Genomic DNA, 22,475 nt, shown 5'->3' with positions numbered 1-22,475 from the left:
AATCTGTATTAAGTTATAGGAATGATTTGTTAATTTGTGGCCACGATATACATATTTTTTTGAATTGTCTTTGTTAAAGTGAAAAACTAATTAATATTGGACAGAGAGCCTAAAGCATGTAAATACTAAAAGCACCAAAGCACACAAAAAAAGTATATATAAAATAATAATACTACCAAAATGTACACACACACAAAAAAAATATCATTCTCAGAAGAGAAAATGCGGGGGTAAAATATGCGTTTCAAGCTAAAATGAAGTTTGGTCAAAGTAGTGCCATTGTTCGGCTCTTCACTACAAAGAGCCACATTTACAACTTAGCTTTTATAATAATATAGAACAGACAGGGGGATGGGAGATGATGAATGTCAGATATTCAAGAACTTTAATAGACAAATATCTGAGAAAGTATGACAATGACAAATAGGGCTGGGTGATTTAGCTGAAAAAATTGGTCTTTGATTTTTGATGAAGGAAAAGCACAAAGAAATTAGATTTAGATGTGCACTCACATCTATTTGTCATCATAAGTGTATGCTTGTATATATTCTTACATGTGTTTGTGTGTGTTTGGCACTCGTACCTGCACAGGGCTCTGTTTGACCTCGTTGCTGCTGGGGGAGTTGAGTCCTGTGGCCTGCTGCAGGATGAACTGGCGTGCTGCCTGGAGGGCCTGTGGACACGAGAAACAGAGACAACACAGCGGTGAGCATCACACACGCACACACATTTGCACTCTGCTTACATTTCCTCTAAATCACAAGAGGGATACACTTAGCACTGCATGGTGGGCCCCACCTGTTTGCCAACCTGACTGTGTGTTGGGCACCTCCTTTACAGGGCCAGAAAAGGGCCTTGCTTTCTATTTAGACTGAGAGAGGGAAAAATGCAACTCTGTAACTCTACCGCACCCTTTTTTTTCCTTTCTCTCACACTCCCTTAGATCATCTGTCCACTACGCCGCCACTCACATCATGTTGCAACGGTTCGCTACTCTACGAACAGACGGCAGCAGTATTAGTTTAGATTTTTCAGACAGTATCCACACAGGATCTATGGTCCAATGGCAAAATGCGGCTCTCAAAACAAAAACACTAGGCAACAGTAAATCAGCGGCCAAACAGCTTTTTGAAGAGCGCCATCAGGATGCACATTTGCTTCCTGGCCCTGAAGAGAAAGAGGAAGGTTACATAGTAAATATTGATTTATGAAAGGGGGGGGGGGGGAGAGAAGATATGGGTGAAAAGCCCTCTTTAAAAAAGAAAAAAGGCCTGACACCAAACATAAATCCTCAGTCATACTTAGATATGCTAACCGAAAAAAGCTGTAAATTCCACAAGTTTTAGACATTTTAAGCCAGCTTTAATATTCATCTAGCTGTAAACTCACTTTGAAGGCAACTCTATATGGTTTAGCATTCGCTGTCTTTAAATGGATCATTTATCCAAGATTACAATTGCCATCATTTAGTCACTCTCATGTCATATAGTACCATAGCATAAATGTGGTCCATACAATGCAAAATATATTTAAAGTCATACAACTTTAGCGAAAAGTTGTGTGATGAACAAACAAAACTAAAAATGAGTACTTTTTGGTTAGTGAACATTTAATTTTGCCCTTACAGGATTAAATGACGTTTTAAATATTGCAAATAAATTATAAAAATCTTACCAAAGCCAAACTTTTGAATGGTAGAGTATCTGTTTATTCGAGAATCAATGAAAACTGTAGTCAAACCTATGCACAAATGAGATTTTAGATCTTGGAGGGGGGAAAGCAGCATAAATGAAGTAGGTTTCACATAAGGCAAATGAGTTTAGTAAACAGAATATTCATTTTTGGGTGAACTATCCCTTTAAAACATGGTAATTTAGCACTGATCTGATATCAGTAATAGACTGTTAGTGCTAATAGCCATTATATCAATTGCAGAAGTACTTACTGGCTAAATGTGTGGGAGGGTGCATTTCAAAGCCCAGTCCAGGACCCTTTAAATAAATGGTGCCAATCCATTTAAGAGAGATACACCTCTGTCTTTTTTATTGTAGAGGGGGTGGTGGGGGTTTTAGAGAGAGAGAGAGGGGGCCAAAAAAGGCGAGAGGCCCCCTATACAATCGGCACATGAGAGAGAGAGAACATGCAGTGGTCGGTGTGATGAAAACCATCTGCATCAAGAGCACTTGCTACTTTTGCTGAGGTCGCAATTGAGCGGCGTGCGCACACACACATCCGCGAGTACACGCACATGCTGTGCAGGAACCCCCCACCCCCCCTCCATCTGCGCACATGACCTCAGTGGAGGGCTGGATAAGCTAAAGTGACCGGCAGCACCTCCCAGCTACGACTAGCCCTGAGACTACAAACTGATGGCATGTGGTGTGAATTACTTCTTGCAGACGAGCGCGCGCACACACACAACCAGAGACAACTTGGACCAGATGGTTGTCTGGCAACAATGATCAACAATTGGACAAAACTGCCACAATGATTACCACTTTATTAAACTCTTCTTTGATTTTCATAAACGCCATGATTATTTGGATTAAATGGTAGCAGTTTAGTGCACACATTTAATCCCAAGTTATTTACAGTGCACTAATTTAACGCACAGCCCCTTCAGGAACAACCAGAGGTTAAGTGCCTTGCTCAGGGGTGCAATGGTGATAGATTGTGATATCAGTAATTTTGCTGTGACTGGTTCACCCCTAAATAGGACCACCCCTAAATTTGCGTTTGCAGTCTAGAGCCTTAACTATTAGACTAAAACCATTTTACAGCAATCTCATACTCTCTTTTTTGGAGCATTTCCTTACATTACAGCAGTAAAAGGAACCGAAAAAGAAAAATTATATCATCATGTATTCACCCTCCTGTTATTTCAACCCTGTAAATTTACTGTCTTTTGAAAGACAAAACTAGAGGCTAAACAGAATATTCAAGCAGCTCTTTTTCATGCAATGAAAGACTCCAAAGACACCATAAAAGTAGCCACTTTTACTTTTTCTTTCTTTTACGCAACGCAAAATGAGATAACAGAATGATAGATTGTCCAAAAAGATCTTTTCTATAAAAAGAAAACAACAATCTCTACAAAAAAAAAAAAAAAAAATCCCAAAAAGGGTATCATAAAAATATTGATAAAAAATAAAATAAAAAAATAAAGAAAAAAACACAGAGGCAACATAAAAGCTATCCAATACACTGGGATTTTATTAAGTGGCTTTAGAAGGCTTGTAGCGAGAATTTTTGCCACTGTAAATCACTTTTAGGAACTTACAGTGTTTTTATTTTCTATGGAAAGGAGCTGCTTGGACATTTAACCTTACATCTAATTTCAGAGGTGGACAAAGTACACAACTTCATTACTTGAGTAAAAGTAAAAGTACTACTGGTCAAACATTACTCTGTTAAAAGTTCAAGTTGTAAAAGCAGATTTTTATTTAAGTAAAAGTACAGTAGCATTTGTTTTCAAAAGTACTTAAGTATCAAAAGTATTATTTTATTTTTTGTCAATGCATTATTTTATCATTGTTGTTTAAATGCACACTATGCCATCATGGTTTAAGCCAGTCAGTGATGCTCCATCCGACATACTAGCATACGACTATCCTAAATTAATTTAAATACTTGTAAAAAAGTTGCAATGCTATTTACAACGCTTCTGTCACTTTAGGGCTGAATGCACGGATCATATACACTGATACACATCTGATAGTTTCCCAACTGTTTACATTCACTTAAGACATAATCAACTTTGTTTATGTAAACACTCAACAAAATGAGCATTTTAATATCAGTCTTCTTCCATTTTGCTATAAGCTCAGTGTTGGGATGTTCATTGAACTTCACGTTACCCTACAAGAGTGATTCCTGAAGGGCTTTCTGCAAAATAATAATAAAAAAGGTGTTTGGATTTATTACAATAATAATCCTCTGACTTTCAAAGCTGCTACAGAAACGACTTTTGACTTTGAGGACCTTGATAAAAATGTAGTGAAGTAAAAAGTACGATATTTGTCTTTCAAATTTAGTGAAGTCATACATTTCCAGAAAAAAATAATACTCAGGTAAAGTACAGATACTAACAAAGTGTACTTAAGTACAGTACTCAAGTAAATGTACTTAGTTACTGTCCACCTCTGTCTAATTTGGTGCTGCACTGAAAAAAGAAAATAATATAACAATGAACAAAGACATTTTCTAAGCTACAGTAAGTCATAATATGTGAGAAACAGACAGGGATTTGAAATATTAGAAGCAGATGTAGTACTCAAATTGTATTGGGCCATTTTATGATTTCTTTTATATTAAAAATTTTAAAAAATTCAACTTTTTGTTTTTGTTGCATGGAAACAAGCTGCTCGGATATTCTTTCTAGCATTCTGTTTTATGCTGCACTGAAAAAAGAAAATATGTTTGAAAAAAAGTTTGGAATGGCATGGCGGAAAAAAAATGACAAAAAAAAAAAAAAAAATGCGGTGAACCTCTATTTAAGGAGACATGCACAATACCTAGCAAAGAACAAGTGGTCAGCACGGCTGGTCTTAATCATAATGCACTGAGATCAGCAGTGGGACCGGAGGCTGGCGGCACTAAACTGGCCCAGAATGAGAGCGACTGGGGCGGCGGGTCTCTCTGAGCAACAGGGGAGAGCCTTCGTTCTGCGGCTGGAGAATCTATTGAGTCTGACTTGCCAATTTTATTGCTTTCACGAACAGTGGAGGTTAAAAAAAGATTTGGAGTACAAACAGGGGGGGAAATGCTTTATAACTTCCATCCATACATCTAAGCAGACTGAAAAACACATCCAGATTTCAAAAAGGAACACGAGTTGCTTCTTTCTTCTCGCTCACCTACTTTCATCTTATGTCTCTCTCCCGTCCGCCCCAAAGCCTCGTTGCATTCGCTGGTGAGCGCTGCACCTTTAAAGAAAGTATGAGGGAGGCCGTGGCTGGTCGGATCCAACAACAGTTCCATTGTGCTGTTGAGTTAGACAGGTTTTATTGCAGTGCAGGGCGGGCGGTCGGACGAGCCAGAGCGAGAGCGAGTGAGAGAGGGGAAGGGGAGGGTGAAGAGGTCAGAGCCCAGCTTGGCGGCCTTAGCAGCACAGTGTGTGAGTTCTTCTGACTTGTCATCGCCCCCCCCGTAAATCAACACTCCTGACATTGCCTTTAATAACAGAGCATTTTTTAATTCAGCAGGGTCGTTGGGTGGGGTGGGGGGCTGGAGGGTGTAGGGTGGTCAGAGGGGTGGGTGTAGGAAGATTTAGCAGGGGGCTCCCTCTTCTTCCCTCCCTCCCATCTTTCTTTTCCTTTTTTCTCTTGGCTCTCACCCTCCCCTCTTTAACAGGCTTAAAAAAAATGGCTGACAACTGGGTTTCTTTACTTTTTGCAGGAGAGAGGGAAGGAGGGGGCTTACGGGTGAAGGTCCATTATGGGAAAATAACAGGGAAGAATTCGTTTTGGCATACGCACGCAGTACGACTCGCTCTCGTTCTAGCGAAGTTGTGACAGTCGCGTCTGTGCGCACAGACGTGCCAGCGTCCAATAATAATATGGCAGATGAAATTTTTGAGCCGCTCTAGGACAGACATTCCAAAACAACGTGGTAAAACACACAAACAGGGGTGATTGCGCGCCTCTTTCCTGGATGTCCCAGCTTCTATTCATTACGCTCAGGTTGCTTAAGTAAACACGGCTGGGAGGTGATGAATCGGAGCCCTAATCCGCCTATGTTTGTGGGAGTGAGAATGAGGGAGAGGGCAGAACACGGGGCGCTCGCTCGCTTTTTCTCTCTCTCCTGTAAATCTAAACAGTGAAGTCGGCTCCTCCGCGGACAGGTGGGCACCATATGCTGGAATGATCCATCATCACTGACAGAGAACCATTGTTGACGCCTGCAACGTCCCCCCGCAACCGCCCCCGTAGAAAAACAGAGCCCACGGTGGGCCGTCCATGGGTGTGGGTGGGTGGATGGCGGCGTAGTGTTAGGGGGGCCAAGGTGGCACGAAGGGTCAGAGGGAATCATGTTACTGGAGTTGGCGGATCCAGAGCTGAAGACAGACTGAGACTGCCACTGTATTCTGGGAGAAGCTCAGGAGATATTGATGGAGATGAAGGTAGAAAGAGGCGGGAATAAGAAACAAAGACTAATCCTTCATATAAGAGTAACAGAGACAAACTAAACTTTAGAACTAAAGTTTTTTTAAAGAACAAATTAATGTGGACAGTAGACAATCTTAGATATGGTTGAGATCTCTTATGAAACTTGAGACACACGAGAGGCTTTACCTTAAGTCTTAGCAAAACAAATGAGACTTTTCTCAGAAAAATCTCATTGCATTCTAGGAGAAACATTTGAGATATTAAAGATATGTAATTTTGTCTTTCATATAACCCTGTCTACACCAGCTTTATGAAACAGCTGCTGGCTACACTCGACCAATCAAACCCCTGCCTCTGTGCTGACCTCCAATCAGAGTTGGATATGATGTGCAGTTATTTATAGTTGGCTAGTGAGGACCCTTTTAGAAGAGGTCAACGAAGGAACAGTGGTGGCCTCCCTCAGGGCTATGGTGCTGCGTTTTTAATTCATTCTTAAATAAACCCCTGTCAACATGTTCCACTTGCACTCTGGCTTCAACTGCCAAATGGCATATTTATCCGCGCTCGAATCGGCTTTGAGGTATTATGTGCCTTGACAATAACTTGTTTTATCTCACACAACTTCTTCAAAAACAAAATATTTAAAAAAATATATATAAGAAAACAAAACGCCACCAAAGTTATAAACCCTGTTATGCTCACAGGTTGCTCTTTTGTATTACAGTAGACATAAAGGTGCTATAAGTTGCCTTTCATTAAAGCATTAAACTGGGACTTAAATGTTTATACCAATATTCCTTAGAATAAATGAGAAGATAAGATAAATGTTGATATAAGTACAAGAAATTGATAAGAAATTTAAATAGTGAAAATCACAGGTATTTGAATGCAGATTTGACAAATATTAGCACAGTGTTAGACTGTGTTGAGACTCCTAGGGTTTTTTAGGGTCTTTGTATCTCGCTGTGATAGTAACAACTGAGACGAGGTTAAGTCGCCGGCGCCTTTGCCGACTTCACAGAGATAAAGAGATATGTGATTATCAGTTGCTATGTTTTATTATAAACAAATAAATAAATAACATATTCAAACACATTTTCATGTTGCAGCGCCTTGTAATTTAACTTCAGACTAAACGCAAATAGGTGAGGTCAGTTTTCTATTAAAATGGGGGGGGGAGGCATTTCAAAAGTACTCTGTAATTTGTTCACACTGTTTAGGAAAGCAACAGGGTGTGCTCTTCATGCGAGTAATGTTACCTACCTCATGCTACAACCACATGCACGAACAGATGTGGTCAGACGCTCTACAAACAAACCCAAACACACCACAAAAAATCTATTTTAAGGGTGTGAAGACAGAATATATTTCCAATTTACAAAATAGCAGTTCATAAATAACTAGCCAAAGCTTATTTTCCCCTCACTCAACATCAACGGTGTTTAAGGCGGGACTGGAATGTGAACGTTTAGAGAAAAAAAAAACATCCTGCATCGCATCGGGGAAAGAAAAAAATAGAACCAAACTTAACCTTCTTTCAGCGGTACAAACCGGGAGGACTTGTTACACTCGGGTGCTTTTGTTCAGCATGCACCCTGCATGATAGCCACCTCCGAATCAGGAGCGGAGAGAGGAAGACAAAGGCACCCATTTTTCCCCCAACCGGTGCCATTCAACCTTAAAGGAAAAGTAAAGCTATGCCAAAAGCTGCTTCTTTTAAAGTTCGGCTTGATCCTCCTGGAATTAGGAAGTTCAGCTTTCTCCTTGTAATGTGTCTAAAAATGAAGTCTTGAGGTGTTTCTGTTTGCTTGCATTGCATATGAGAAACAGAAGAAGGGGGGGGGGGGGGGCGAGATGAAAGAAAAGTTTCACAGATGTAATATAAGCCGGCATCCAAAACGTCACTCATGTGAGGGATTTGGCAAAAATAATCATACCTGCTTGTACAACCTCTTCAAGCTCTGAGTAACTACAGACACACAATGCGCCCGCTCCTTTCCTTTCGCCACTCCTGACGGCAGCCACTTTATTACTCATGAGTGTGACAACTTGTGGGATTGCTTTGTATCTGAATGGCATATTTACGTGAAGTGTGGCTTTCGGTAGCAGTTGCTTGTAATGTATCAAATGCATCAATGTCAGCTGCCAGAGGAATCTGCCACCACGGGTGTTTGTCCGCACGATCGAAAGTGCTACGCACCATCGATTATGGAGCGTTGGCCAGGCCACAGATAGAGACTATCTTAGCCCATAATCGCTAAAGGATGAATTATTGTTTGCCAGACTTACTCTATATTTTGATGCTGGAACGTTCCGACACAGCTGGTGACCAAATGAGCTTCGTCTACAGCGGCTGCAGGCAGACATACTGGGCCTGTTAGCAGCTGTCCACCCCGGGCTACAGGACGAGGTGTGGATTGTACGACGAGATCGGGTTTACGGACCCGGGCCAAGGTTTCGTAGATCTTAACTTGGTCCCCATGACTCATTACAGTCGTAGCCTGGAGAGCTGTCCAATTTCACGGTGGGTTTCAAATAAACTGCACTTCTGACCATATTTCTCCCCTTTTTTTCCCCCTCCCTCTCGCTCCTTTTTGGCCCAAGCTGGATTTAATTTGCCACTTCCTGTTCCATCATGCGGTTCGCAGTCACTCGTCACATTTGTTTTTGTTCAGATCCATTAGAACACGCATCTGAAAATGGCAAAATCAAGTGAATTATTCAATGCCGAAATCATCTGAAAACACCCGCCGCTGTCCCTTTTTGCCATTTAATGTAATGTTTCCGCAATATAAAGGCTATAGCAAAACCTTAAAATTTAAACGGCTACAGCAGACTCCCATTGGCCATTAAAATGAGGAAAGGGTGAATTGGAGCCAAGGCAATAAAAAAATAAAACTAAGGGAGGAAAAAACTTTAAAATATGCTGTAATGTTTGAAAACCCTGACCGCTTTCGCTTTTTTTTTTTTCTTTTTTTTTTCACATCCTATTTTTCACAAAGGGGACCTGTTTGAAACTTGCTGCCTCTGCTGCTTTCCAGATGTGCGTTGCTCACCTCTAAGTCCCCAAAAATGTTAAAACAAAAAGCCTGCTGAAAAAAAAAGAAGTAAATATGGGCTGCAACACGATAGCAGCAGTGTTTCGTATGTCAGAGAGATTTTGTTTTTGAAAACTGTGAAAAAGATTGCGAGGATTTCATGGCTGTTGAACCCATTAGAGTAAGGCAAACAGTGAAAGAGGCTCAAATGAGCTCATATGTACCTGGTGTCTCTCTCGGTAGTAACTTATCCCCATGTCCCACACTGAAAGAGCAAAAGAGGAAGTGTAATCCACTATGGCTGGGCTCTCTGGGCATCATTACCTCGTTGTTGGCACAGCGAGCTCACTTTGTAGTGCTGAGGACCACAGCATTAGTGAGAGTTCAGCGTTGAGACAGCTCAGAGAGAGAGAGAGAGAGCTTGGAGAGTTCAGGATACGGGTCGTCTCAAAATCCTCCAGCCTCGGCAGCCGCACAGCCGGCTAATTGATGGCAATTGCACGGCAGTTTTGCTGTGGTTTTCTTAACACCGCCCTTCTGGCAGCCAAACAAAGTTCTACTTGATAGGGTTTCAACCTCTCTATGCTGTGTGGACTGCAAAAACTAATAAGCAAAAATGGACTTTCAAGGTCTTGTCGTATTTGAGAGCTTTTCAAGATCTTGGAGTGAGTCTGCAGGGATGGTCCGGGGCAATAGGAAGGTGTTGGGGTTTGATGCGAGTCATGGCTTGAGTGACCTAGCCCAATGGGAAGCCGTCCAAAACCCATCCTCCTACAAACACATGCTAAACAGACTGACCTGGTCTCCATGATGAGGATAGTGCTAACTGGCAGCAGGGCTTCCCGTCCAAACCACACATATGGAACGCATTTCTGTGTTATTATTAATAAAGAAAAAATTAATAATACACACTCGGTAATGCCAAAAGCAAGCTAGCAAGAAAAAAAGACACATGCGGTGTATTGTTTAAACGGAGGAGAACTTGAAACCACTTGCTTGGAGAAGAACTAAAAAAATAAAGCTCATGCTTTTAGTCTGATTTTGATTTTACACCTGGTAGTGGCTAAAGTGATACTGATCTTTAGAAAATAATCAAAAGGGATAAACGACACATTGAATTGAAAAGTTTCTGCCATCTGTGTTTAAATGGGAGCGGGGTGGTTTTGAAGGGAATAAATCGCACTGAAAGGAAACAGAGTGCTGCGAGGCCACGTTTCACATCTTCAAGCACAAAAACCAAGAGCGAAAGAGAAGAAACTACTGTCGTGTCCACATAGGAAACTTAAAATCTCCTATAATGATACACAATCTGTATGTGATAAAGCAAACACACTTTCTTTCAGCACTGGGAAAACAAACCTTTAACAAAATGAAACCAGCTCCAGGTTTCACATGTTCTTCATCAATATTCAATTACATCGGTAGCATCAATCTATATCATCAATCCGCGTCACTCGGCACAAAGCGGCCTTCATCTCGCTTCTATCTCCACCCTTGGCTATTAAGGAGAAGAAAAATAGAAACCAACATTCTCTCTCTTCTCTTCTCCAATGACGCCTCTCCCTGTTGACTTTAGTCTCTTTTTAAGATGGCAAACACAAAGAGCAAGCGGAGGCAAGCTAATTAGCAACACTTAAAAAGGGATCTGGCTTCATTGTTTGCAGTCCCTCGCCCTCACCAGTTACCAGGGCAACAACTTTGAGAGTGGTGCTGCGCATATTTCTTTAGCTTTTTTCTTCGTCTTTTTGTTTCCCCTGGGGGTTCTCCATTTTTTGGAGTCTGGAGAGGGCCGATGGGAGGACAGAGATAGAGAGCTGAGGGGTCTCTTAAGCTTGAGTGCAGAGCGGGGGCTTCTGGGATGGCGTAAGGTTAGGCCTCGGCATTACACGGCACAATACAGAGTTCTAAGTGGGCATTGAAGGCAAGGAAATTGGGCTTAGTGAGTATGTAAGTGTGCATGTGTATTCAGCTTGGTTAAAGGAAAAGTTCACCTGTATCAAAATCATATGACTATTTTTCTGTGGAACACAAAAGATATTTTGAAGAACATCCATGTAATCTATTTACATCAATTTAATCAAATTTAAATTGACATATTGTGATTGGGGTAAAAAAAAAGCCATATGGTGCATTTACATAGTTAAATTTATCATGTCACATTTGATTTGGTTTTAGTCAATATTTAACAACTTAAATTTCAGGCTGTTGTATAAAGTTATAGGCATTTGAAGCGATGAGTATACTCATCGCTTCAAATGCCTATAACTATATTTTCATAGAAAAAACTAAAGATATTGAGAAATTTTTAAGCTGCTTTTTTCACACAGTAAAAGTAAAAGCATATTGTGACTATAAGTAGTCTCCAAAAATGCCTAAAAACACCAAAACAAAAACAAAAATCTCAAATAAATAAATACAGTTTACTGTAGTTTCGATCATATAAATGCAGCCTCTGTGGAATAAGAGATTTGTTCAAAAAAAAAAAAAAAAAAAAGTTTTAGGAACATAGTAGATGTGTTTGCAGTCACTCTAAAAAACAACCCAGTGGTTTAGTAAATATCGCAGTAAACATTAACTTTATCAACTTCATCAAATCTTTATCAAATCTCTAAATATCATTAATTTTATGTTTTGAGTTGAACATACCAAACAAATTGACTAAAAACCTAACAAAATCAAACAAGTCTAAAATTTTGAGTTATATTTAAAATGTAAGTAAAATTTCACTAAAAGAATTTAGTATTTGAATAACCAATTCACTTGGTATATACTTAGTATATTTGTGATTTTTTTTTATGAAAATATTTGAGAATGGAGAATTAAATCCATCTGTTTCAAAAACCACAAATATTACTTAATTCAAATCAAGATTATTAATATTTATTACACACTGAAGAAATTTAGTACATTTACTCGATTAAAACAATGCACATATAAAAATGTTTCACCAAAAAAAAAAAAGAAAAAAAAAAAGAGTAAATCATAGTAAGTTTTTAGAGTGTACAGGTTTAATTTTTGGAGGAACTGTTCCTTTAAGAAGTTAAAAGTGGCACCAGTCCTTGACAATTTACACTCTTTCCACCTCATATGTTGATTAGAGCTGATACAGCAAAAACACATTCCAATTAGTGTCAATTATGTCTGTTTCCTGACGTGGAGTCCAGTAGGAAATGTACTAAGACTAAAGAAGCCCTCCCTCTGCCTCGCGCTCCAAAACTGAAATTCCCTCCCTTGCCACCCTCCTCCTTCTGCCCCTCATTCTCTCCATCCTTCCTTCATTCCTCTCCACTTCAACTATTACCTAAATCTCCCCCTCCCACTCCTCACGGCTTTCTCAGAATCACTAAATCCATTCTCCTGCCCTATTTTTTCCCTGTCCCCTTCCTTTTCCTTCCTTTCTCTCCTCTCCTCCCTCTCTCCCCAGTGGTTTGTCAATCAGCTCTGAGGGAGTTATACCTCCAAATGCCCACACATTAGTATCCAGCTGAGAATCTTTCATAATCGCCATGGTGACTAGAAGAAGGTCAATGCTTGATGTGCTTCAAGCACTGCCTATGAACTGCCCAGGCCGTGGAAATTACAGGCAAAGAATAAAAGGTGGCTTTGTGGCAGCACTTTAGACAGTGGGACGTGAGTGTTTGTTGGTGCAAATCTATTATGTTTGAGCATGTTCGCCAAAACAAGAGGCTAAATGAGTCTCGGTCAGAGGGCAAAACATGATGGAGAAAAATTATAAATAAAAATGTTTGTTTACATTTACATTTTTTGGCCGTTATTGCCATATAAATTATCTTTAATAAATGTCACAATCTTTGTTTAACTTTTTTTCCTTTTTATAAACCATAAACATTGTGACCAGGGGCTCCAAAAAGCTATTTAAATTTGTCATGTCACATTTGATTTGAAAATATGCAAGATTTTTAGCCAATAACGACATAAATTTCAGGATACTCCAAATATGTATTTTTCAAAACTCTTTTAAAATGGATTATATTGAATATGATGGAGAAAAATACAAATAAAACTTACAGTATGACAGTGATTTGTTTTTGTTGCTGTTCATTTTTGCACTTTTTGTTGCTTTGTCCAATGATTATTTTTGTTTTGAATTTTTTTTAAATGAATGCTTAAATTAAAATCTACTGCTCTGATTCTTTCTAACAACATGTTGTTCTTGCAATTACTCCCATATGAGTTTGTGATTATAGTAAATGTGATCTGTGTTGGGTGACAGTGCTACTGTGGTCTGGCTGTGTGTTTGGAACTGATCTGAGCCCAGCTGTGCTGGCAGTCCCTCTGAGATGCTCTGGATAGACAGACGCACTGGATAGACGCAGGAAGAGGCGACTGTGTGTTGCCACAACTGCTCCTAATGTCTCTAAACACAGAGAGAGAAGCAAACCAGCACACACACGTATGTAAATGCACACTAACGGCGGCCCTCTTTAGCCTTCTCAAAGGTTTCCCTGGAAAAGCCATAAATTAGTTTTATTACCCTCCCATAAATATGACATTCCCACATTCCAGAATTAGGACTCCACGTGTGAAAAAATCATTAGATGAAGAATATGAAATATCTTGGAGCACATGTGAAATACATTACGCTTCCTATGAACCTTTACTTATAGAAATGTGCTTGTGTAACCAATCGTAGACGGCAACTTTGGTGACAAATGAAACCATACATCTTATGAAGAGAAAAAACATTAGTTATCGAGGACCATTATCAAAGTTCCCAAGTTCTTATTTTCTTCATTTCTGAGAGCTTTGAGCGAACACAACAAAGCAAGTAAAGAAACGTCCTCTCAACTACTTTCTCTTAACCGTGTAAGAACCTCAAAGCCAGGCCAGCTTTTCAATTGTACGACAGGAAACCAGCACGCCGGAGGTCTTTTTTGGTATTGCCGCGGCATCTATTGAGGTCGTCCACAGATGCTAGGCAACTACCCTCCCTTAACACCTCCCCCTAAAACCCCTGCACCTCCGTCACCACCAGCGTTTTGTGACCAAGCTTGACCTTTCTTCTTCACTGACCTCCGTACAATGAGACAGGCCACAATTAAAAGTGTGGAATGCTTTTAAGCGATGACACCTTTCAATGGGCTGAAAATGTTCGATTTACTGGATGTTATTAAGCTGGATTCAGGCCTGGCCCCCATCACCTTGCATCCTTGTCCAAAAGGGATATGATCCCTGTATTTAACACTCTCCCTCCCCTACCATTATGTTCGTTAGACTTAAGCTGTTTGAAGGGAAGATGAGAAAGCCTGTTCGTGCCAGTGGGCCCTAGGCATTGTGACCGCTGACACGTTTGGCTGCAATTGGTCAAATGAGCTTCATTTCACACGGAGGACGTGATACGGCCATTACTGTCCGCAGAGTACAGGACAGAAGGCCGTTTTCAACAGTAATGAGACGGGAGAGAGGCCAAACACCCTGACTGTCAAAGCGTCCAAACTTCCCATCTCACTATGCTTAGCATTTCACACGCAGAAACCCAATTAGAGCGTCTAGACCACCTCACAGGTACCTATGATCTGCCATCAGGACAGCCAACTCAATATGGCCTATCTGTCCAGACATCTGAGATCTATATGCCTTTATCCACTCTTTCCATCTGCGCCGTGGACAGTTTAATTAAAGCTACCATTATGACCAATTTGCAGAGTCCATTACGGCCTCTTAATGGTGGACGGTGCCAGAGAAAACAAAGAGTAAAGCAAACGGGTCACACGCACACGGGTAATTCTGAGTTGTAATAACATAAAAAGTGGGGGTGGGTTATGATACAATGACCACAGGAAGAAAAACTGTCAAGTGTCCCTCACAATATAGACCAAGGACAAGAGAAAACTGAAATTGTTAGGAACACTTATGATCCAAATATAACTCCAGTCATCAGTAGAAAAGTGTAAAATTGCTAACATTTTCAAAATCGACTAGATTGTGGATTTCGTAATCTGTATAAATAGGCTGGTTTTTATATAAAAACTGACATAGGCTAATGACAGTTGAACATTTCGACCCATTCCTCGTCAAACCAAATCCTTTTCCCAAAGAGTCAAAGAAAGTCGAATGTAAAGTGAGTGTGGAGAGAGAAGAGGAAGTCAGAGAGACAGTGAAATCATCTGCCATCTCCTGTCTGTAGGCCATCTGATCAAAAGAGTCAGAGCTTTACAACGATGTGGTCTCCATATGCACCAGCTCTAAACCATAACCAACATTAAGCTGTCAATGTTTGTTCATCTCTAAAGGAGGAGTCTGGCTGTGTTGCTCTCTGGTGTGTTTCACATCTCCATTTTGTGCTACTCTTTCTCAACTCTCCACTAATTAGGGAAGCGGTTGCTTGTCTTCTCACTCCTCCTCATGAGAGTTAAACCCAAAACTCAGAAGTGGTCAAAACTTTTATCATTTATAAAACATCTATACGCACATAAAAGTTTCTAAATGCATCCTACTTCATAAAAATCACAGTTCATCCTAAAATCAAGTGCAATGCGAAAAAGTGCATCGACTCCATCAACAGAACACAAACAAAAAAAGTTTGTATGCATGCTCTTAAATTGGTGTACACAAGAATATTGTAAACCTTTATAAATCCCGACTTTTCCTAACTTTTGACATAGAATAAATGGAATTTAGTATCAAATCTAGCCTGGTTAAAACCAGACCATTCTCAGTAGTAACTGAGTTATGGTCTGGCAAATCATTTCCAAAGGGGGATCACCAATGGACGTTGACGTATGCAGAGCGACCTATGACGCCGCATTCACACGGGGCGTAGGCGTAGGCGTTAACGCTTCCCATTTACTTTGAATGGTTACATCATCCGTTGCCGAACTGAATTGTGCGTTCCGTCGCGGCGCTTCACTCGCGTTGCAAGCGGCAGAAGTTGAAGAATTCTCAAGTTTTCAAGCGCCAGCGCAGGCGTCATCCAATCAGATCGCCGTATGCAAATATCCTACAGCAGACGCTAGCCAATTGCGTTCATTACTGCTCCGTGAACCATCCAGACCATAGACCGTTAAAAATCCAGACGCAGCTCCTAGACCACTACGTGATATTCTTCCCGCTGTTGGTGCTTTTTCAGGATTTAATGTACTTAACAGCTTTGTGCACCTGTGCAGTGCGCTGACAACAACTACACAGGCAATCGCACTCGCACATACAACCAAATCGGCATCCATTTCGTCTCACAGACTAGCTGTCATAAAAAGGCGCTTTTTTGTGTTGTGTTTTGGTCCAAGTGGCAAGTTAATGTGATTGGCTGTTGTCACTATGACGATCGCGTCAGCACCCAGCTTCAGCCACGCCCTCCGTCAAGCGTTAACGCCTATGCCCCGTGTGAATGCGGCGTGAGAGAGACTGAGAATCATCTGAGACAGCAATTCTCTGTTTGTGATTTCGAGGAAGATGTAGCAATGGCTCCTGATGCCTTTTGCCGTTGTTCTAAAATAAATATGAAAATAGCTGGTGTCCACGGCCACACCATCAGCATTTTTACAAAATTTCGAAAACCAAATAGCATCTCAGACCGACTGAGACATCTCAGATTGACGGTCGAACAAAAACCATTGAGCTCTGATCACATTTGCCCCCGTTGTAAGGTATTTGTATTGCGATGAGAACGCGATTTGCTAATTTTTTGAAAATAAAATAATATTGAGGAGTCTTTGGAAAATTGTGTCTCTCAAACATTATTTAAATTCAGTCATTTCAGATGTGTTAGAACATTTTCAGACTTAAGCATAGTTACGCTAGTTATTTATTTACAAGTATTTACATTTTTTACATGATTACCAGATCTAGTCTGAGGAAAGAAGCACAAAAAAGCCAGATCCAGAGCTGCTGTGTGTGTGTTAGCACATGATCATACTCCCCATCCTCCTCCTCAAAGTAGCCGGTGTAATCCATTTCTGCGACCCGAGTGTTGTTCGTTGATCGGGTTTTAACGAAAAGGAATAGTTTTAATAGCTTAAAATAGACGAGATAGCTGATTCGAACGAATTATATTTCCAAAGCGGCATCCTGCTTCGGCGTCACTGTGCAGTCGTGATCATGTAAAGCCTGTGCCAACGTTTCTGATTGGTGATGTGATTTTGACGGATTGGAAATGGGTTTGAATGAGCTCTTTGCCAGACTACTTGCAGAGCAAATCTAAATTTGCCAGAAGTTGTCTGGGTTTTCCCAGGCTAGATCAAATCCAATTGTATGTGCGCTTTATAACTGAGACCCCTGATCCCCTTTATCGTCCACCAGGTTAAAAAAAAAAACTTTTTCCAGTTGCTTATATCTACATCAATGGCGTCACTCATAGCAGGATGAGTTGTGACGAAGAACTTTAAAGGTAATTGGTTTTCTTAAAACTGAACCACATACTTGTAGCCAAAGGATGGGCCACATGGTGCTTCAATAGAGCTGGTCAGGACCAGTTTTTAACCTGCTATGCACTATTTGGGGAACATCCTATCTAAACGGTTGCTTTGAAGCGAAACCTCAGGTCTACTGTATCCTTAAAGAGAGCGAGAGAGAGAGAGAGAAAGATAAGACCACCCTATTAAAGAAAGCGAGGTTCAGCAGAGGGGTCTGTCAGGGCCACCTCCCCAAGCCCAGGCCGAAGTAGCTGTAGACTGGCTGTGGAGCGGGACCATTTGAAGTGAAGAACACTCGAGGGATTGAAAAACAGAAAACCCTTGGTTGGATTCCTGGCTTTGTGCAACAAGAGGATGAAATTCTATAAGGACTCCACTAGTGTGCACTCTTGTTTTTTTCTCTCTACCTCTCCTGTCTTCCTTTTTTCTACAAAGCAAAGGGTTTTGCTGGTCTTGGGGTTGTGAAGCAGACAAGGAACATTCCTCAGGGGGGCCCAGGCGCCCTTTCTTGACACATCTCAGCGTTGCACTTTCTTTCCCCCCCTCCCTCCCTCAGTTCCCTCTCTCCAACCACTTCAGCCCCACTTTCCCCCTTCCCTCTCGACTCTTTTCTCTTACCCTCTCTGACTCGGCTACTTCGTATCTGTCCGTACCCACAATCCCCTCCTCTCCCGAGATGCCTGCCTCCGTTGCTCTGACTCAAACTCATCCCGGTGCTCTCTTTCGCTACCTTCGCTATTTCACCCTCCCTCTGCTCGCATTCTCCATCACTCTGCTGGGCTTCTGTTTGTTTGGTAAAGGCTGTTGAGTCTTTGACGTCTGCAGATGCCTGTGATTTCTCCCAGGCTCCCGAGGGGCCCAGGGAGAGAGCGCTTTGTGCTCTGACAACGCAGGTCTGCAAAGAGGGAGCTGGGACTGTTTTTCTGCTCCAACGCTTCTTGGCAGGGTGTTTAACCAGTATCGCTGCACTGTGCCGCTTCCAGGTGAAAGATTTGGGCTTGGAAGAAGAGACTAGACAATAAACAGAATAAACAGCAAAACACAGGCGCATTCACTTAGCTTAAGGTGATGGGTTTTTTTAAAGCGTATTTTAATTTAAAAAGTGTATTATACATCTTTGGTCAACTCATTCCATGCACACTATACCATTTATAATTATTTACAGTTTTTTTTTTTTTTTACTTTTGCAATGTATTTTTTTTTTAAATCAAATAGTTTTTTAATTAGTATTATTTCAAATGTTAAGCTTTTATATTAAAACCAAAAGTAATTAAAGTATATTAAGCTTTTAAACAAATTAATACAATTTTACTGCATAATTCATGCAGTAAGGTTTAATTCTTTTGTATATTTATCTTGTATTATATCGCTTTAATTCACAGCTTTAATTATTCACTTTTGTTTGCTTTTCTATACAGTTAATATATTTAAATGAATACAAACTCATGTAAACCTGTATAATGACAAAGAGCATGACTCGACTACTTAAAAGTTTGACATCTATCAATAAGTCGATGAATTTACATTTTGGTGAAAGGAGCTTTTGAAAGGATTCCTGAAACATCCCATATTCTCTTTCAATCATTCCCTTGATTTCTGCTGGGCTTCATAGTGACCCGCTCCATAAAAAAGCTGTATGAAATGAGGATAGCAGAGCAAGACATTAAAACTTGATAAATGACTTTTTAGGAGGCTCTGCCATGATAACACTTTACTGCTTGCTTTGCCATTTTCAGAGCCTTCCTCATTAAAGTCATTTGGCTTCAAGGCCAAACTCTCCATTCATTTAAAATCAAATGAGGGAACTTGATGATGAACTAATTCATTCATCAGATTCTTATGAACAATGGCTATCTGAGATGGAATAAAGGAGGCTGATTTCTATGGCACTGCCACCCATATCATAAAGGGCGCATTGCATCGCTTGCTAGCACAAAACTTGCATCTCGCTTGAAGAAAAAAAAAGAAAAGAGGAGCAGTGAAGAAACGAGAAGACTATTTGGGAAATATCTGTGGATAAAGAGGGACATGGAGGGAATGTCATTCAGTAAAACTATATATATAAAAACAAATCATGATTTTCATTCAGTCAAAAAACTAAATGGTGCAAAACAGTCTATTCATTGCATCTGGATGCTGATTCTGAATACTATAGTGACTATAGAGGCTGAAAAATGAATAAAAACATTTAGGCATTAGTAATTTTCCCACATTAAATAGTGACAGGAGTTCAAACAGGCGCCCTGGGGACAGTCAAAGTTTTTTTTGTTTTGGGTTTTATTCCCTCTGTAGAGCGACTCAGATAACACCAAAGTAAATGTTTAAAACTGCTACTGGAAGATGAGCAGGTGTGTGGAGCCTCACTCCATAAGGCTCAAGGCCACGGAGAAATAAAATACACATACACATTAACACTGACACAGGCATGTACACACTCACTTATACACAAGCAACCACATAAAATCCGCATTAGACAGTAGCTTACAGCTTTTATACCACTTAAGGTCTTTTTTTTTTAATCTGTACAACAAGTGAAACTTTTAAATCATTCTAGTCTGATTGTTTGAAAAACAAATTCAACCCACAACACAGATTAAAATAACTGCTTCTTTTCTGACATGCAAAAGAACCGGCTAAAACAACATAATAGTCACAATTTTAAATAGCCACATTTATGAAAAAATAAGTCACACTGAGATATAAAACAGCGATTTTGAGGTATTACAGTTATGAGAAATCACAAATTACAATAAATAAATTGATTATGACAAATTCACTAATGCTCAAACAAGACTATGAGAGACGCTCTTAAACAAATACAGCTAAGTGACAGTTTAAAACTAGACAAAAGCTTTTCTTTTCTTTTGACCATATTGCTATGACATAATTACCATAGAGTTATAGTTACGGTGTCACAGCTTAGTAGACGTATGAATTATGAAAACTGTGATGTAAAGTGTTTTAGACAGTTCTTTTACAAGGAGCTACTGCTGCCACCAAAGACCAAAAGTATGGGTCAGTGAGGCACAAGAGAGAAAGTGGGAAAGCAAAATAAAGAGGCACAGAGGAAGGAAAAGAAGAAGAGAGACAGAGTGTGGCATTGAGGCCACAGCGGCCGTATGTTTGACATTGGAAATGGTTTAGAGCAAAAGGAACTGGCAATTTCTATCTCTAATTAAAGGCTTTGGCTCACATGACCATGTACAGGTGCACCAACACCAGAATGCAGAGTTGGGAAGAAAGACCTCCTTGTGTGTGGTGAGGCTGTGCTCGCTCAGCGGGAGTCTCCACACACACACACAGCGAGCGAGCGAGCGAGCGAGCGAGCGAGCGAGCGAGAGAGAGAGAGAGAGAGAGAGAGAGAGAGAGAGAGAGAGAGAGAGAGAGAGAGAGAGAGAGAGAGAGAGAGAGAGAGAGAGAGAGAGAGAGAGAGAGAGAGAGAGAGAGAGAGAGAAATTCACATTCATTACCTTCACTACAATTTCAAGCCCTTATTTCAACTGACTTTTTTTTTTAGTTATTTTTTTAGGTTCTTTCCTTCTCTCTTCCTGTTCTGCTTTTCTTGTGCTCTTTTCTTTCCAAACGACTTAATTAGCGTTTTTTTGTTTTTGTTTTACTTATGGCCATTTGTGAGCAACTCTAATGGTCAGACTAGTAAGAAATATTTTTATATTCTCCTCAAGATCTGAGATCATAGGAGGCACAAATATCACCAACAAACTGAAAATCTGTTCTGAGGGACAAAATGTTTTTCATTTTTTTCATTTTCATAAATGCTTAGTAAATATTATACAGTTAAATTGTTAAATCAAGGCCTTGATTTTTTTCAAATATATATATATATATATATATATATATATATATATATATATATATATATATATATATATATATATATATATATATATATATTTTTTTTTTTTTTTTTTTTTTTGAATAATATGATTTATATTCAAAAATGATAATTACAGATTGTGTGGGGGGTTATTTAACCCTCTAATGACTGATTTTTTTTATTCTTCAAAACAAAAATAATTCGTTTTTAGATATAATTTTATAATTTAATAGAAACACAAATCTGTCCATTAAAATAGAAGATAATGGTAAATATTCCAAAGGTTCACCCTGGTGCTTAATTTTCGTTAAATGTATGTAAAAAAAAAAAACCAAAAAAAAAAAAAAACGGTAACGCTTAAGAATTATAGTCATTAGTTAACATTAGTTAATTTATAATGTATAACGAACTAACCATGAGCAGTTTTTTTGTTACTGTATTTGTTCATCTTTGTTAACATTAGTGCATAAAAATCCAGCTGTTAATGGTTTGTTCATGTTATGGCGCATAAACTAATGTTAATAAGGTTTTAATAATGAATAAGCAAATGTTGAAATTAACATTAACAAAGATAAATAAATGCTTTATAAGTGCAGTTCATTATTAGTTAATGTTAACTAATGAAGTTAACTATTGTTAACTAATGCCATTATTCTAAAGGGTTAAAAAAAAAACACTATATAAAGAGGATGGTCATATAGAATCATGGCCAAAGGTCAAAGTTGATCACCCACTGTGGTTTGGATTTAACAACACACTTATAAATGGTTAAAAATGGCTTTTAAAAAGATCTCTCCATTATAGTGGACACCAGCATCAGTGTTAATGAGGACAAAACAAGAGGATATTACTGTCAAACGCCTTTAAATATACACACCAAATCAATTCAGAGATTGAAATAATGTGGCTTAACAGATCCCACTTTCTTTTAGTAACAGTTCATCAATATTACATTAAGACATACTAGGATCTGTTAACAGGCGTGCAGTGCAGGCTGTGTCATTGATAACAAGGTTGAGGGGTCCTGTTACCCTCTGCGTCTGTAATGCATTTAGGGAAGAGTGTGAACAGAAAAAGAGAGTTTCAGCCAAGAGAGTCCGGGAAGTGAGGAAATTCCAACTGA

At 39.7% G+C, this 22,475-nt stretch overlaps 1 protein-coding gene across 4 annotated transcripts in view; it reads right to left on the bottom strand.

Annotated features, from left to right (window-relative positions):
- The window catches only part of foxp4 (forkhead box P4), a 141,747-nt gene that overhangs the window by 74,024 nt on the left and 45,248 nt on the right, over positions 1 to 22,475 (bottom strand). For all 4 annotated transcript variants that reach the window (XM_067432294.1, XM_067432291.1, XM_067432292.1 and 1 more), the window contains exon 3: positions 584 to 673. In XM_067432294.1, the coding sequence (XP_067288395.1) occupies positions 584 to 673 (90 nt within the window). The remainder of the gene's footprint in view (positions 1 to 583; positions 674 to 22,475) is intronic.

This window comes from Pseudorasbora parva, chromosome 22 (genome assembly GCF_024679245.1).
Source record: "Pseudorasbora parva isolate DD20220531a chromosome 22, ASM2467924v1, whole genome shotgun sequence".
Classification (NCBI taxonomy): Eukaryota; Metazoa; Chordata; class Actinopteri; order Cypriniformes; family Gobionidae; genus Pseudorasbora; species Pseudorasbora parva.
The sequence above is the reverse complement of the archived record's forward strand: the minus strand, read 5'-3'. Positions and strand labels throughout refer to the sequence as shown.